This window comes from Pleurodeles waltl, chromosome 7 (genome assembly GCF_031143425.1).
Source record: "Pleurodeles waltl isolate 20211129_DDA chromosome 7, aPleWal1.hap1.20221129, whole genome shotgun sequence".
In the NCBI taxonomy this organism is placed as follows: domain Eukaryota; kingdom Metazoa; phylum Chordata; class Amphibia; order Caudata; family Salamandridae; genus Pleurodeles; species Pleurodeles waltl.
In genome coordinates this window covers 275,994,149-276,007,090 of record NC_090446.1, presented here as the reverse complement: position 1 = coordinate 276,007,090, position 12,942 = coordinate 275,994,149, and the positions used below count along the sequence as shown (strand labels likewise).

The 12,942-nt window shown below is 43.8% G+C and overlaps 1 protein-coding gene across 4 annotated transcripts in view; it reads right to left on the bottom strand.

Moving 5' to 3' along the window:
* Positions 1 to 12,942, bottom strand: part of RIPOR3 (RIPOR family member 3) — a 451,742-nt gene that overhangs the window by 25,515 nt on the left and 413,285 nt on the right. For all 4 annotated transcript variants that reach the window (XM_069243646.1, XM_069243644.1, XM_069243645.1 and 1 more), the window contains one exon: positions 11,312 to 11,514. In XM_069243646.1, coding sequence (XP_069099747.1) covers positions 11,312 to 11,514 — 203 coding nt within the window. The remainder of the gene's footprint in view (positions 1 to 11,311; positions 11,515 to 12,942) is intronic.

The following is a 12,942-nucleotide window of genomic DNA, read 5'->3' as shown; positions in this document are numbered from 1 at the left end:
AAGTGGTGTACTTCCTTCTGCTCCCTGTGCCAGTGTTTGGGAAAAAGTGGGTGAACTTTGACTACTCTGTCTCACTACCCTGAGAATCAAGTCCTAACAAATCGGTTCCCACGGGGTGTCTGCAGCACATGGGACCCAGGACACCAGCAGCTAAAGATGATAGCTGTTACAGTTGGGGTCCAGTACCTCATCTGCCTTGGGACCATCTGGCTCTCATTACATACATCCAAAATAAAAAAAATAAAAAAACTTCCAAGCATCTGTAGCCTTCACTACAGCCACTGTACTAATAGGGGAGAACATTCTTTTAGTTTATTTATGAAGTGGTTATAACAACTTGAGTTGATTGTGGAGACTTGAGGAATATTTTTCAGCTGGACTCTTCCTTTGTTAACAGATCAAAAGTTTAAGTGTACATTTTTTAACTATTCTTGATATAAGCCACACTGCCATACCTCCTAGACAAGGGGAACTGCACTTGAGAGGACCAAGCTCCTGTGGGGCAGCCAGACTAGACATGTGGTGCCCATATGGGAGAGTGTACTCTGCAGTGGGTGCACAAACAGTAAGGTGATGTGATGTTGTATTGACTGAAAGTATCCGAACAATGTCTCAACAGGTATAATTTATGACCCTATGTTAAAGAACTCCAAGAAATGAGGTTCCACCAGGAAAGTATCCATGTTCAAATTAATATTTGTATAATTAGTATGAAAGCAATGAAGGCAATAAACAGCAACCACAATTCTCATAGCCGAAGAAGTGCTGGGAAAGTCCTAGCATATCCCATTCGACACTTCCTGAAGTCTTGTATTAAGGTTTGCTTCTCTTTTGTTCAACTGTGTGCCCTTGGTTAGACTGTTCATGGTAACTGCTGCTGGGCAGCCTAGCTGGGTCTTTTATTATTTTGTGTTTGTGTTATATGCATATTTTTGTATTTTGAATCTGCATCTATGTTTTCCAGGATGCATGCCCTGAAATCACCAACCTGCAAAGAATCCCTAATCATTCCTATTGATTGTTGTGATTATTTCTATTTGTTGAATTTAGCTATAGTAAATAATAATAATAATACATAGTCTAAAGTGCCACCAACTGTAAGGACGTTTCAAGTCTCAAAGGAGTACCATGACCATAAAGAAGATACACTGCCAAAGGGGAAGATCCTTTGTAAGGGTAAGGCACGGTGGTGGTAACTTTGAATAGCCCTTGTACATATACAGTAGTAGGAGGTATTTTATTTCTCACTTGCCAAAACCCCTTTAAAATGCATTGTTTTTGCTTCCTCTAATGCTAGAAATCACTTGGCTGCAAATGTGTCCAAAAAGCCCGACATCCGCCAAATGAAAATACAACACATCAATTTGAGGAATAAAATTTGTTGCAGACATGTTATAAAACATTTCATCTAAGTCAACTCTTACTTTGATGTTTAAAACACAGGTGAGTTCTTGCTCTCCAGTACACCTGCTAACCTAGTCATCTTTTTAGATAAGTGGGGCTGTTTTATCACTTTAGTGTTTTCTTTTCAAACAGTTTGTTGGCAGCAAGCATTATGACTTTAAACCAAAACTATTATACTTTAGAGGGTGATGACATTTTCCAAATGTCACAGCTATGTTGTGAATAGGAAATATGGTGATGGTGTTTTTCCTCAAACTTTCTTTTTTGAGTTTAACTAGGCATATACATTGACAGTAATACAATTAGAGGAGACCATAATTATACGTCCCGATTGCGAGTATGTACACAGTTTCAACAAGATAGTGGTCTCCTAGTTACCAAGAAGTAATCTTGGTGAACTAATACTGTCAATTCTGCAATAGCGTCTCACAGTTTCATTACCCAACTTAATCCACCCTGCCCCAATTAACCCATAACTAACATGAGTGTATATGTTGAAGCAGTGCGTGACGTGGATGGGATAGAACCCCCCACCATTGGGAGGGCCTCTGGAGAAGAATACTTTGTTTACAAATGGGGGTTGATACCACCTTCTGACTTAAGATCTGAAAGATGTGGAGTGCCCGAGTATGGTTGGGACACGTAAAGAGCGGAATGCCAATGGAGATGAACTGCACCAAGGGGTCCCAAATATATTGGAATTTTTTGTAATTGTCTAGAGAAATATTGGCTGTTCCCTCCATGGTTATGGCCTGCCAAAGCTGTGCATGCCACTGGGACATCGAGGGAGCTTCGGTCTTCTTCCAGGATGCAGCCATAGACGTCTTGTTCACCCCAAGGCACAGCCACAGGATTGTCTGGTACCTGAGCGGCTCATCGCGCCGACCCAAAAGGCAAAATCCAGGAGTAGGCGGCAGCGGATACCATAGAATATTCTTAATCTGGGCCAGTATTTCAGACCACAAGGGCCAAATAACAGGGCAATCCCACCAAATATGTTTGAAATACCTGAGTATCCTGCAGCCCCTCCAGCACATATCAATCGTGGTTGGGTAGATTTTTCTAAGTTTGGTGGGGCATAGATACAAATCAAATAGCACTTTGTAGTGCACCTCCCTTATTCCTACAGAGTGGTTAAATTTAGGGACATCTCTCCACAGCTTATGCCATTGCACTTCAGTGAGTGTCTCTCTGAGAATGCGTTCCCAAAAAGCTGTATGACGAGACCTAGTTGTGGGTGTGGTAGTAATCAATTTTCAAGTATAGGAATGAAACACAGCCTCATGGCTCACCCGCCGATCACACCAACTTTTCTATTTCTAAGAGTTCTCTAGTGGCAGCCAACCTCATTGCTGGTTTGATTACCCAGGGCCAGATGTACGACCCCAAGTTTTGCGACTCGCAATTTGCGATTATTTGCGAGTCGCAATTTGCGAGCTGCAAAACCTTATGTACATCAGTGTACTGTACACCGTTTGCGATTTGCAATGGGGTCGCAAATGAGCTACCTCATGAATAATCATGAGGTAGGTCGCAATTTACGACCCCATTGGGAATGGCTGCCCTCACAGGGATGGGGCCTGCTGGAGACAGCAGACCACCAAGTCTGTGACTGCTTATAAATAAAGCAGTTTTTTTTTTTAAATGCAGCCCGTTTTCCTTAAAGTAAAGTTTCTTTTCATTTTTTCAGAGCAGGCAGTGGTCCTTGCTACCACTGCCTGCTCTCAAAAAATATTTTCAGGGAACCCCTTCCCTTATTGAATGGCAGGAAAAATATTTTTGGCGAATGGGTTAGCACCAATTTGAGACTGGTACTAACTGCCATTGTTTTGTGACCACATTCGCGGTCACAAAACAATCATACATCGGACTGCGACTCACAATTAGGAAGGCAATGCCCCTTCCTAATTGCGGCTCGCAAACCCTTTTTGCGATTCGGTAATTAGATTACTGAATTGCAAAAATGGGTCTGTACATACCAAAAACATTTTTCTTGTTCGCAGAATCGGGCCGTTTGTGAGGAGAAAAAAGGTACGTACATGTGGCCCCCAGTGTTTTAATTGTGTGTAGTGATATCTCTCAGTGCTCGGAAGAGCGAAATCCCACTGACAATTTTCAAAGGTGAGGATGTCCCACCCATGGAATAATTTAGATATGGTAAGACATCCCCTTCCTGCCATTGATCAAAAGGTCCAAGTGTAGGCACAGGCATAAAGGCTGGGTTAAAGTGTATAGGGGTAAAAGGCGAGGGGAATGTAGCTCACCTAGCAAACAGGTTCACCTCATCCCACACGTTAAGGGTTGTCTTGGTTGGGGTACTAATGTATGCATTGATAGGTCTGTCCAACTTCAGTTTCTACAAGACAACCCAGAAGTATCTGCCAACTGCCGCTGTATCTATGTGTAGCTAGTGTTTGTTGCACTCTCCTAACGACCATTTGGAAACCACCCTCAACTGTGCTGCTTTATAGTATAGTGTCAGGTTAAGGAGGGCCAATCTGCTATTGTCTCTTGGTAGTCTCAACAATTTATAGGCGAGTCGGTCCCTGTAATCTTGCCAAATAAATTGGCTTACCGAGGAGCCATGGGCAGGGAAAAAGTCCTTTTCTATTTCAATGGGGAGCACTTGAAAAAGGTATAGAAGCCTCTGTAATACAGTCATCTTTACTGATTTACTACAACCAAGCCATAATATGTACATGGGTGTCCAAAGTTTAAGGTCTGCTTTAAGTTTTTTCAAGAGCCGAGGATAGTTTGCTTGATAAAGATCAGTCACTCTTGGAGTAATCTTTATTCCCAGGTAAGTGAAATCTTTTTTAGCCCAATGAAAAGGATTGAACCTAACCATTGCCTCCATGCCACAGATTCAGGGAAAGGATTTGTGTAGGTTAATATGAAAATCTGCCACTTTCTCATATTCTTTTAGAGCAATTTGCAGGGCAGCCAGGGATGTTTGAGGAGATGTATGGAACAGCAAACCATTGTCTGCAAACATGGATATGTTATGTTCCATAGAGCCAGCCAAAAAGAAGTCCTTGAATTGATTGCATCACTCTCACATTGACTGCCAGAGGGTCAATCTTGAGGGCAAATAAAAATGACAACCCTGTCTCAAGCTGCTCTCCAAACTAAAAAGGTGAGAGCCTATCCCATTCACCAACAATCTTGATTGCGGGTTGGCATAAATGACCTGAACAATGGCTATAAATTGTTCCCCAAAGCAGAAGCTTCAAAGTTAATGGAAGAGGATGGACCAGTCCACTCAGTCAAATGCTTTTTTGGCATTAAGTGCCAAGAGATACACTGGAATGTGTTTTTTAATAGCTTTTTCAAACAGGTGGCCCACCTCCATAGGTTACCATGCATTTGCCAGCCTTTAATGAAAATAAACTGATCTGGGTGGATCAGGTCCAGCATGCTATTCTCCAACCTTGTAGTCAACATCATTTTATATAGTTTGGCATCCAGATTCAGTAATGTAATAGGCCGGTATGAAGCACAAAAATGAGGATCTTTCCCGGGCATCGGGATGACCGAGATCAGTGCTTCGCCCTTTGAGTGGATCACTCAGCAGGTGTCAGCTATTTAATTGAATAGGGTAGTCAAATGAGGCAGCATATCGGAGCTGAAGGTCTTTAAGACTTCGTTTTGGCTGACTGTAACCTTGGGCAGCGTCAGACCAGCAAAATAGTCCAGCTACACAGCCTGGTCTGAGGGCTCGGAGGAATACAGTTGTTTATAGAAGTCTTGGAATGCCCGGGCCTCTTCCTCCTTTGTAGTGGCAGCCGCTCCGGATTACAGGGTAAACCGACCAATGTATTCTTTCTCATGTTTGGCCTGTAGTTACCATGCCAAGTGTGAGACAACCTTTCTCCCTTGGTCATATGTTGTGGTTTTTAAGGCGCAGCAGAGTCAACACCGCTCTATTTGTGTAAATTGCATTTTGCATCCCCTGCAATGCTATGACCTTCTTTCATAAAGACCAGATTGGAACGTCTTTGTGGGCTCACTCTGAGAGCTGAAGTTCAGCCTCAAGTGAGTTTATCTTGCATCTTCTGTTTTGACAGATTAGACATTTCCACTTGATTACTGCCTTGAAGGCATCCCATATGTTGGAAAGATTAGTATCCCCTAGTTCATTTTGAAAAATTCCTTTATGGTTTTACCGAGTTCGTCTCAGAAAAGGTAGCCAGAGTAAGGGGCCCATGAAAGAACCACAGTCAGAATTTAGAAGTCGGGGCATCCCACTTTAGTGTAATCTCTACAGGAGCGTGGTCAGAAAGAGTAATAGGGTCAAAGGTGGCCTTCATAATAGAGTGTTCCAGAGATTGACTTATGAAGGTAGAATCAGTTCAAAACAATGTGTATTGAGAGTGAGAGGAAAAGGTATAATCCTGGCGGTAGGATGTGAGGTTCTCTAGGCTTCTATTAAACCTAAGAGTAGGATGGTTTGTTTCAAGGCCCTAGCGAAACTCCCAGTGTGGGTTCTATGTGAGTGGGAGCTATCCAAGGCAGAGGTCCTACGTAAGTTTGAAATATCCCATCAGGATAATCTCTCCTTCCGCAAACTTCACCCAGGAGGGAAATAAGTGAGTGGACAAAAGTGGCTTGCCCCGTATTGGGTGCATATATCGAAACTACACGTACACTTCTGGGCTTTAATGGTTCCCTTAACCATCATAAGTCTCCCCTTTTTGTCAGCCTTACTTCCCACTGGTTAGAACTTTAAAGAAAAATGAAAGAGGAGAGTTACTGAGGCTCTGTATACCAGGGGGTGTGCTTTATGTTGGAGTCTGTGTTTACCACTACATTTAAGGTGGGTTTCCTGTAATGCGACTATATCGTATCTCCGGTCAAGTAGGTATTTCCAGAGTTTGTGTCTTTTAGCCAGAGAATTAAGGCCTTTGACATTGCATGACAGGGCAGTTAAAATCACAGATTCAATACATTAACATTCATACACAACAACCACAGATCTGGCAGGCTGTTGTTGTCCACTCTTGCTCCCAACCCTTCCATTCAAGGACCAAAAAAACACCTCTGGTTCCCACCCCTTTTCCTTCCGCTGTCCCTCCATGGTGTACCATATACCTTCCACTCATGTAACATAAACAAAGACAGTAAAACAATAAGGGCCAGCTGTATCAAACAACGGTCCGTTTGCAATCGCAAAAATGCATTTTGGTATGTAACAAGGCCAATTTGCGATTCGGTAACTTGTTACCGAATTGCAAATTGGATTGGCGACTACATATGATTTGGTATTGGGAAGGGGGCATGTCAAGGGCTTCCCTTCCTAATACCGAATCGCAGAGGAATGTATGACTGTTTTGTGACCGTGAATGCGGTCGCAAAACAATTGCAGTTACCACCTACTTCAAGCACGTGGTAACCCATTCGCAAAGGAGAAGGGGTCCCAAAGGGACCCCTTCCCCTTTGTGAATGCATGCCTAAACGTTTTTTAAGAGCTGCCAGTGGTCCCACGGACCACTGCCTACTCTTAAAAATTTTAAAGATTTTTTTTCTTTTTTAAACGCATTCTCGTTTTCCTTCAATTTAAAAAAAAAAAAAAAAAAAAGATTGCTGTATTGAAAAGCAATCACAGACATGGTGGTCTGCTGAGCCCAGCCGGCCACCATCCCTGTCATTGTAGCCATTCGCAATGGCTCGCAACTTGCGACCTACCTCATGAATATTGATGAGGTAGGTCCATTTGCAAGCCCTTGGAAATCGCAGTATGAAACTCCTGGAGTTTCATACATTCCAATAGCGATTACTTAATTGTGATTCGTAAAAAATTGCGATTAGTTAATCACTATTGGATTCAATGCTACATCTGGCCCTAAATCTCAAGAACCTAGTTCCCCAACAATGGTTTATAATACTTCTGGCATAGTAGGATCAGTCATTTATTTCATAAACCGCCAAAGCATTTTAGAGGATGCATACCAAGTCCAAAGCAGACTTGTGACGGACAGCCATTTTGACTATGTGCAGGAGCATCTGCCATCTCATAGTCCAAAGTTCTGTCTCCAAACTTCTGGCTGGCCCTGCAAGTTGCGACATAATTCTGAGTCACACTTCGTGGCTGAGTCAGACAAACAAGAAGAACACTAATTGCCTGCAATGGCCTGTTCTCACATAATTCTCTGGCTGAAGAGTGAACCTCCAACGCTTGTGTCTCAGCTCTAGGTCTATCATTTCCTTTGGTGCTTCATACGGTGCTGCGATTACCAATCTCCCTTGTCTGCACTGGTCATGGAACTCATTGAAGCCTCCCCCAGATCTCCACCAGGCCCAGGGCACGAAGAAGCTGTCACCCCCTATAAGGCTGGAGTTTCATTCAGATCCACGAAGTGACAGGCCTTGTTCTGGTAGTCGAAGGAGATAATAAAGGGATAGGTCGATCTGTATTTGATGTGATCCCTGCAGGGTTTATCTGTGACTGGCTTAAATTGTAGTCGGCATGCCAATGTGGAAATGTCCTGAAATAGTGAGCATATCTCATCCTGTATCTGCTTTCCGAGCAGCCATCATAATCAAGTCTTTCACTTTGAAGGAATGGAGTTTTACCAGGGCATCTCAGCGGCATTTCCTCCCTCGAGGAGTCACTGGACCAACTGTGTGAACCCAGTCCAGTCAGTATGGAAGTCTTCCAGCAGCTCAGAAACATGCCCTCATGAAGGCCTCTAGATCTAAACCCTTCACTCCCCCAGACATTCTCCTGATATTGTCTTGTCGTGAACAATTTTCCATGTCTTTACATTTAAAAAGGGCAATGTGCAGTTGAAGTCGAAGTTGTTCCGAGGAGTCCTCCAGATATACCAAAGGATTTTACCCATTCTGTGTCTATGGGATAAAGCTTTCGTACATATGGCCATTAGTCTCGAGATACAGGGTTCGGGTGCCCACCGAGTCAACATCTTGCAATAGGGAAGTGAGATTGCAGTTGATATCAGACTTGAGAGCGAAGTCCGCCTTCAGATCTTCCTGCAGCTTTCTTGAAGTTCAGGAAGGAGGGAAGTAGGTCTTCTTCAGTCAGAGCCATAGCCTCGCCAGAGGCACTGGTGGGGCGTGAGCCATAGTCTCGCAAGAGGCTCTTGGTGGGGCGTGCGCCCCTCGCTTCTGCTGAGGTAAAATAGCTTGATACCCTGTTAGGTCACACTGTTTTTGTAGGCATATAGACTGTAGACAGGTGCAAAGTAAGAGGCCCCAGGTGGTGTTCAAGGCCGCCCCTCCGTAAGCCATGTGAGAGAGAAAATAGGTTGTCACTCCACTTCACAGTTATAAGGTATTAATTATGTAGATTTAGGAAGTTGTTGGAGAGCATGACCCTTGTGGCAGGTCTAGGTCTTGAAGTTATCCGAGCTCCCTACCTAATAGCCTTCCATCTGTGTGGCTGAATGCCCCCTAGTGGCAGGGACCCAGGCTGCTGACATTTGTAAGCGGTCTGTCTGGTCTCCAGTGAAGCAGGCCTTAATTCATCACGTTACTACCCGCTAGGCAGCAGTCCAAGTTCTAGGCTTCTGACACAGGGTACGATTCCCCACTTATATGGATAAGGGCCCCTAGCATTCCAGAAAAGCCTCAACAGTGCAGCAGCCCATGGCGTTGGGGGCCTAGGATTGGGAATCACATGCAACAGTAACAGCACCTCTCACTTGATTTCTGAAGGTAACGCGCCCCCTTTCCTCTGAGGTCAGGTATGTGATTGTCCAGCCAAAGCCCTTTGCCTCTTCAGCGGATACCCCTTTCCTGGCATGTTGCAGTGAGGTGCTCGATCTGCTCCTGCATGAGGCCCACTCCAGGACAGGGCCACCATGTTGGGATCAGGCAACGGTCTTCCAATGGGACTGCCAGTCAGTCCCACCAAACCCAAGGTACCTTGGGCCATATTTATACTTTTTGACGCAAAACTGCGCTAACGCAGTTTTGCGTCAAAAACATTAGCGCCGGCTAACGCCATTCTGAAGCGCCATGCGGGCGCCGTATTTAATCAATGACGTTAGCCGGCGTTAGCCGCCGGCGCTGCCTGGTGTGCGTGAAAAAAAACGACGTACACCAGGCAGCGCCGGCGTAGGGGGATATGGAGCTTGGGCGCCAAAAAATGGGGCAAGTCAGGCTGAGGCAAATTTTTCGCCTCAACCCGATTTGCACCATTTTTTTCGACTCCCAACCCCCATTGAAATGACTCCTGTCTTAGCAAAGACAGGAGTCATGCCCCCTTGCCCAATTGCCATGCCCAGGGGACTTCTGTCCCCTGGGCGTGGTCATTGGGCATAGTGGCATGTAGGGGGGCACAAGTCAGGCCCCCCTATGCCACAACAAAAAAAAAAATTATACTTACCGGAACTTACCTTAATGTCCCTGGGATGGGTCCCTCCAGCCTTGGGTGTCCTCCTGGGGTGGGCAAGGGTGACAGGGGGTGTCCCTGGGGGCATGGGAGGGCACCTCTGGGCTCCTTCCGAGCCCACAGGTCCCTTAACGCCTGCCTTGTCCAGGCGCTAAAAAACGCCGCAAAAGCGGCCGTACGTCATTTTTTTTGACCCGCCCACTCCCGGGCGTGAATTTTGCCCGGGAGTGTAAACACGGCGCACATGCCTCGGAGTAAATTTTTTAGACGGGAACGCCTACCTTGCATATCATTAACGCAAAGTAGGTGTCCACGCAAAAAAATGATGCAAACTCCATGGACTTTGGCGCTAGACGCGTCTAACGCCAAAGTATAAATATGGAGTTATTTTTGCGTCGGAATTGCGTAAAAAAAAAGACGCAATTCCGGCGCAAACAGAGTATAAATATGTCCCCTTGTCTCTTCCTCAGAGGGCCGATCAGCGAGGCTAATGCGTCTGGCCAGGAGACTGTAGAATTTCAAGTCAAGGCTGGAGGGGCCATGATTTTAGCTGTCACACAGCCCACAGATGCTTTAGGCAAATGCCGGCACCCTCGCTTGTCAGTGTCCATCTCTGTGCTCAAAAGGTGGCCCCCATGGTGCCCCTGACACCCTCACTGCCCAAGCGTGCCAGCAAGGAGCTATTTGTGGGGCACTTGCGCCAGTCGCCTTGAATCTGAGGAAAAATGCAGCAAATCCTTGGTGGATCATGACCACAAAGCAATGATGGTTGGTGCTGCCCTGCTAGGGTGCAGGTTTTTGTAAAGATACTACAGGCTTCAACCAATAATGATAGTATTATTAGCGTAGTTATTAGTATAGCTAAAGGCCCGTTAACAGACATTTTACCTTGAAGCAGAAGGACTATACTGCTGACCCCACTAAGGGTAGAATGTTCTAAAATAAACATGGGAGGAAACAGAAGTAGTTGGACTGTTCGAGTAGAAGGTCTGTACCAGCAACTAGTAAACCTGAGCCATTTGATTATCTTCAGTAAAGCTACCAAACATCCCAATGTTCTAATATATCATCATATGCCACTGCAGAGGGCTTCACCATTTGTAAATGCCCTCCTGGCAAGTTAAAGGGCTGAGCCATGGATGAAGGCCTATAAATGGAGAAAGGGCTTTCAACAGCATAGCCCTTAGCTATAAAGGAAATAGAACTTTTCACTTCTTTTACTATTGAGGGTTAAATGTTTTATAATAAACAATGAAAAACAGAAAAGACAAAACACTGACAAAAACACTATTGAGGGCTAAATGTTTTATAATAAACAATGGGAAACAGAAAAGACAGAACACTGAAAGGTTGAAGGAGAAAATCTATACCAGCCATTTTTGGCCCTCTGCCACACTACAATTTTTAATGGAGCTCCAACATTTAATTGTTCTGGCAATAGTTATCATTTCATATAGCCCTTGGTGCCACAGTCTTGCAGTTACTTGGTACTCTAACTGACAGTGGTGACGCTGTACACTTTTAAAAAGTGAATATTTTTATTCTGAAGCATACCTTGTCTCTGAAAGGTTTGAGCGTCGCTGCTCGGCTGAGACATGACTTGGCTGCTTTGCAGATTTTTTGATTCTCGTCGAGCTGGAGAGTCGCTAACAGACTGAGCGTCTGAGGCAAAGGATGCAACTGCCGTAACTGCTTCCCTTTCAGCTTCTTCAGCTTCTTTAAGCGCCCGGGCAGCTGAAGATCTTCTATGAGGGTCACTTCAATAAAACAGCAGAGCAGTCAACAGTTAGCTACGGAAGCCGATGGCTGTGTTTTTCATCTCACCGCCACAGTAATTGTCATACTGGCAACTGCACAAGAACATGTTCTGATACTTGTAGGCTCAATACAGTGGCAATGTTTTCTAAATAAAGTCAAAACCTGTTTTGTGTACTTTTGTCATTCCTCATTTGAAGTGAGATGCAGAAAGTTTCTATACCTTCTGACAATCACCAAACGGTATTTATAGATGGTGGAATTGGGTAGCGTTTGTTTAATGATGCATGTTTGAACTGACTTTTTCAACTATGTAAATCTGCTTCAATACTAAGGCCCTCATTACAATGAATTTACCAAGTGGAAGTTAATTCCATTAATGAACCATGCTCTATTTCCCCACTAAGAGGTACTTTATTCCACATAATGCATGGACTTGTGTTAGTCTGTCATGTGAGCCTGTTTGAAAGTCTCTACCCTGATGTTTGGCTCCCTTACCTTCTCATCGCTAATTCAAAGATTAACGACTGGAGATTGCAATGTATACTAAAGGTAGATGGTGCTGTTTGTTTCTTTACAAAGCAGCAGTGATGTGATTTGGGTTGTCTGTGATGCTTTCAAATGAGACACATCAAAAACGTTTGATGATTAATAATTTTCCTTGTCCCTTCTCATACACTTTGCCATTTTTTACTTTTATTTTTCTCTTATTATTCCTTTTTTTTTTATTTCTTCTTGCAGGTTTTGTTAATGTAGCCCTTGTTTTCCCTCCATTTTGCACATATTTTCTCCTTACCAACGTCCCTTCTTACATTGCAAATTTATGTCTTTTTAAATATGGCATTCCTTGTACTTCTACAAGCAATTTGCTTCCAAAATGGACCTTTATTTGTACTTTCAGTCTAAAGTAACGGCAGGATGAACCAATAATTCCTACTTTTACTTTTGCATTCATTTCGCTCTCACTCTGTAAGATCGTCACTAAACCCAATCTTTCTACTATTGGCTTTGCCAGAAAGCCTGAAATGTGTCAAGCCTTCCTTGATCTTTGTCCTATGAATGTACAAGCTCATAGCACTTTCAAAACTTGCAAAAATCAGTTTATGCAACTAAATGAATGTAATCTTGATCCATTTGCCCTGCCTGTTTTTGGTTCGGTCTGGGAGAAACATCCTGAACAACTAGGTCTAAACAACTACTTAGCTAAACCACTACTGCAAAACAACTAAAAAGTCTCTACAATGAAGTACTTAACAACTACTGTCTAAACAAAGATTTTGCCTGAATATCGATTGCCTGAACAACAAATTTTAAGGTAAGTTTTTCTTTTTTTTTATGGTTTATTAGTTGTTTAGAATTTATATATATATATCGGTGTCCAACCTATGTCCAGGCTGCAATGCTGTCCTGGAATCAGCTGAACATTTTAT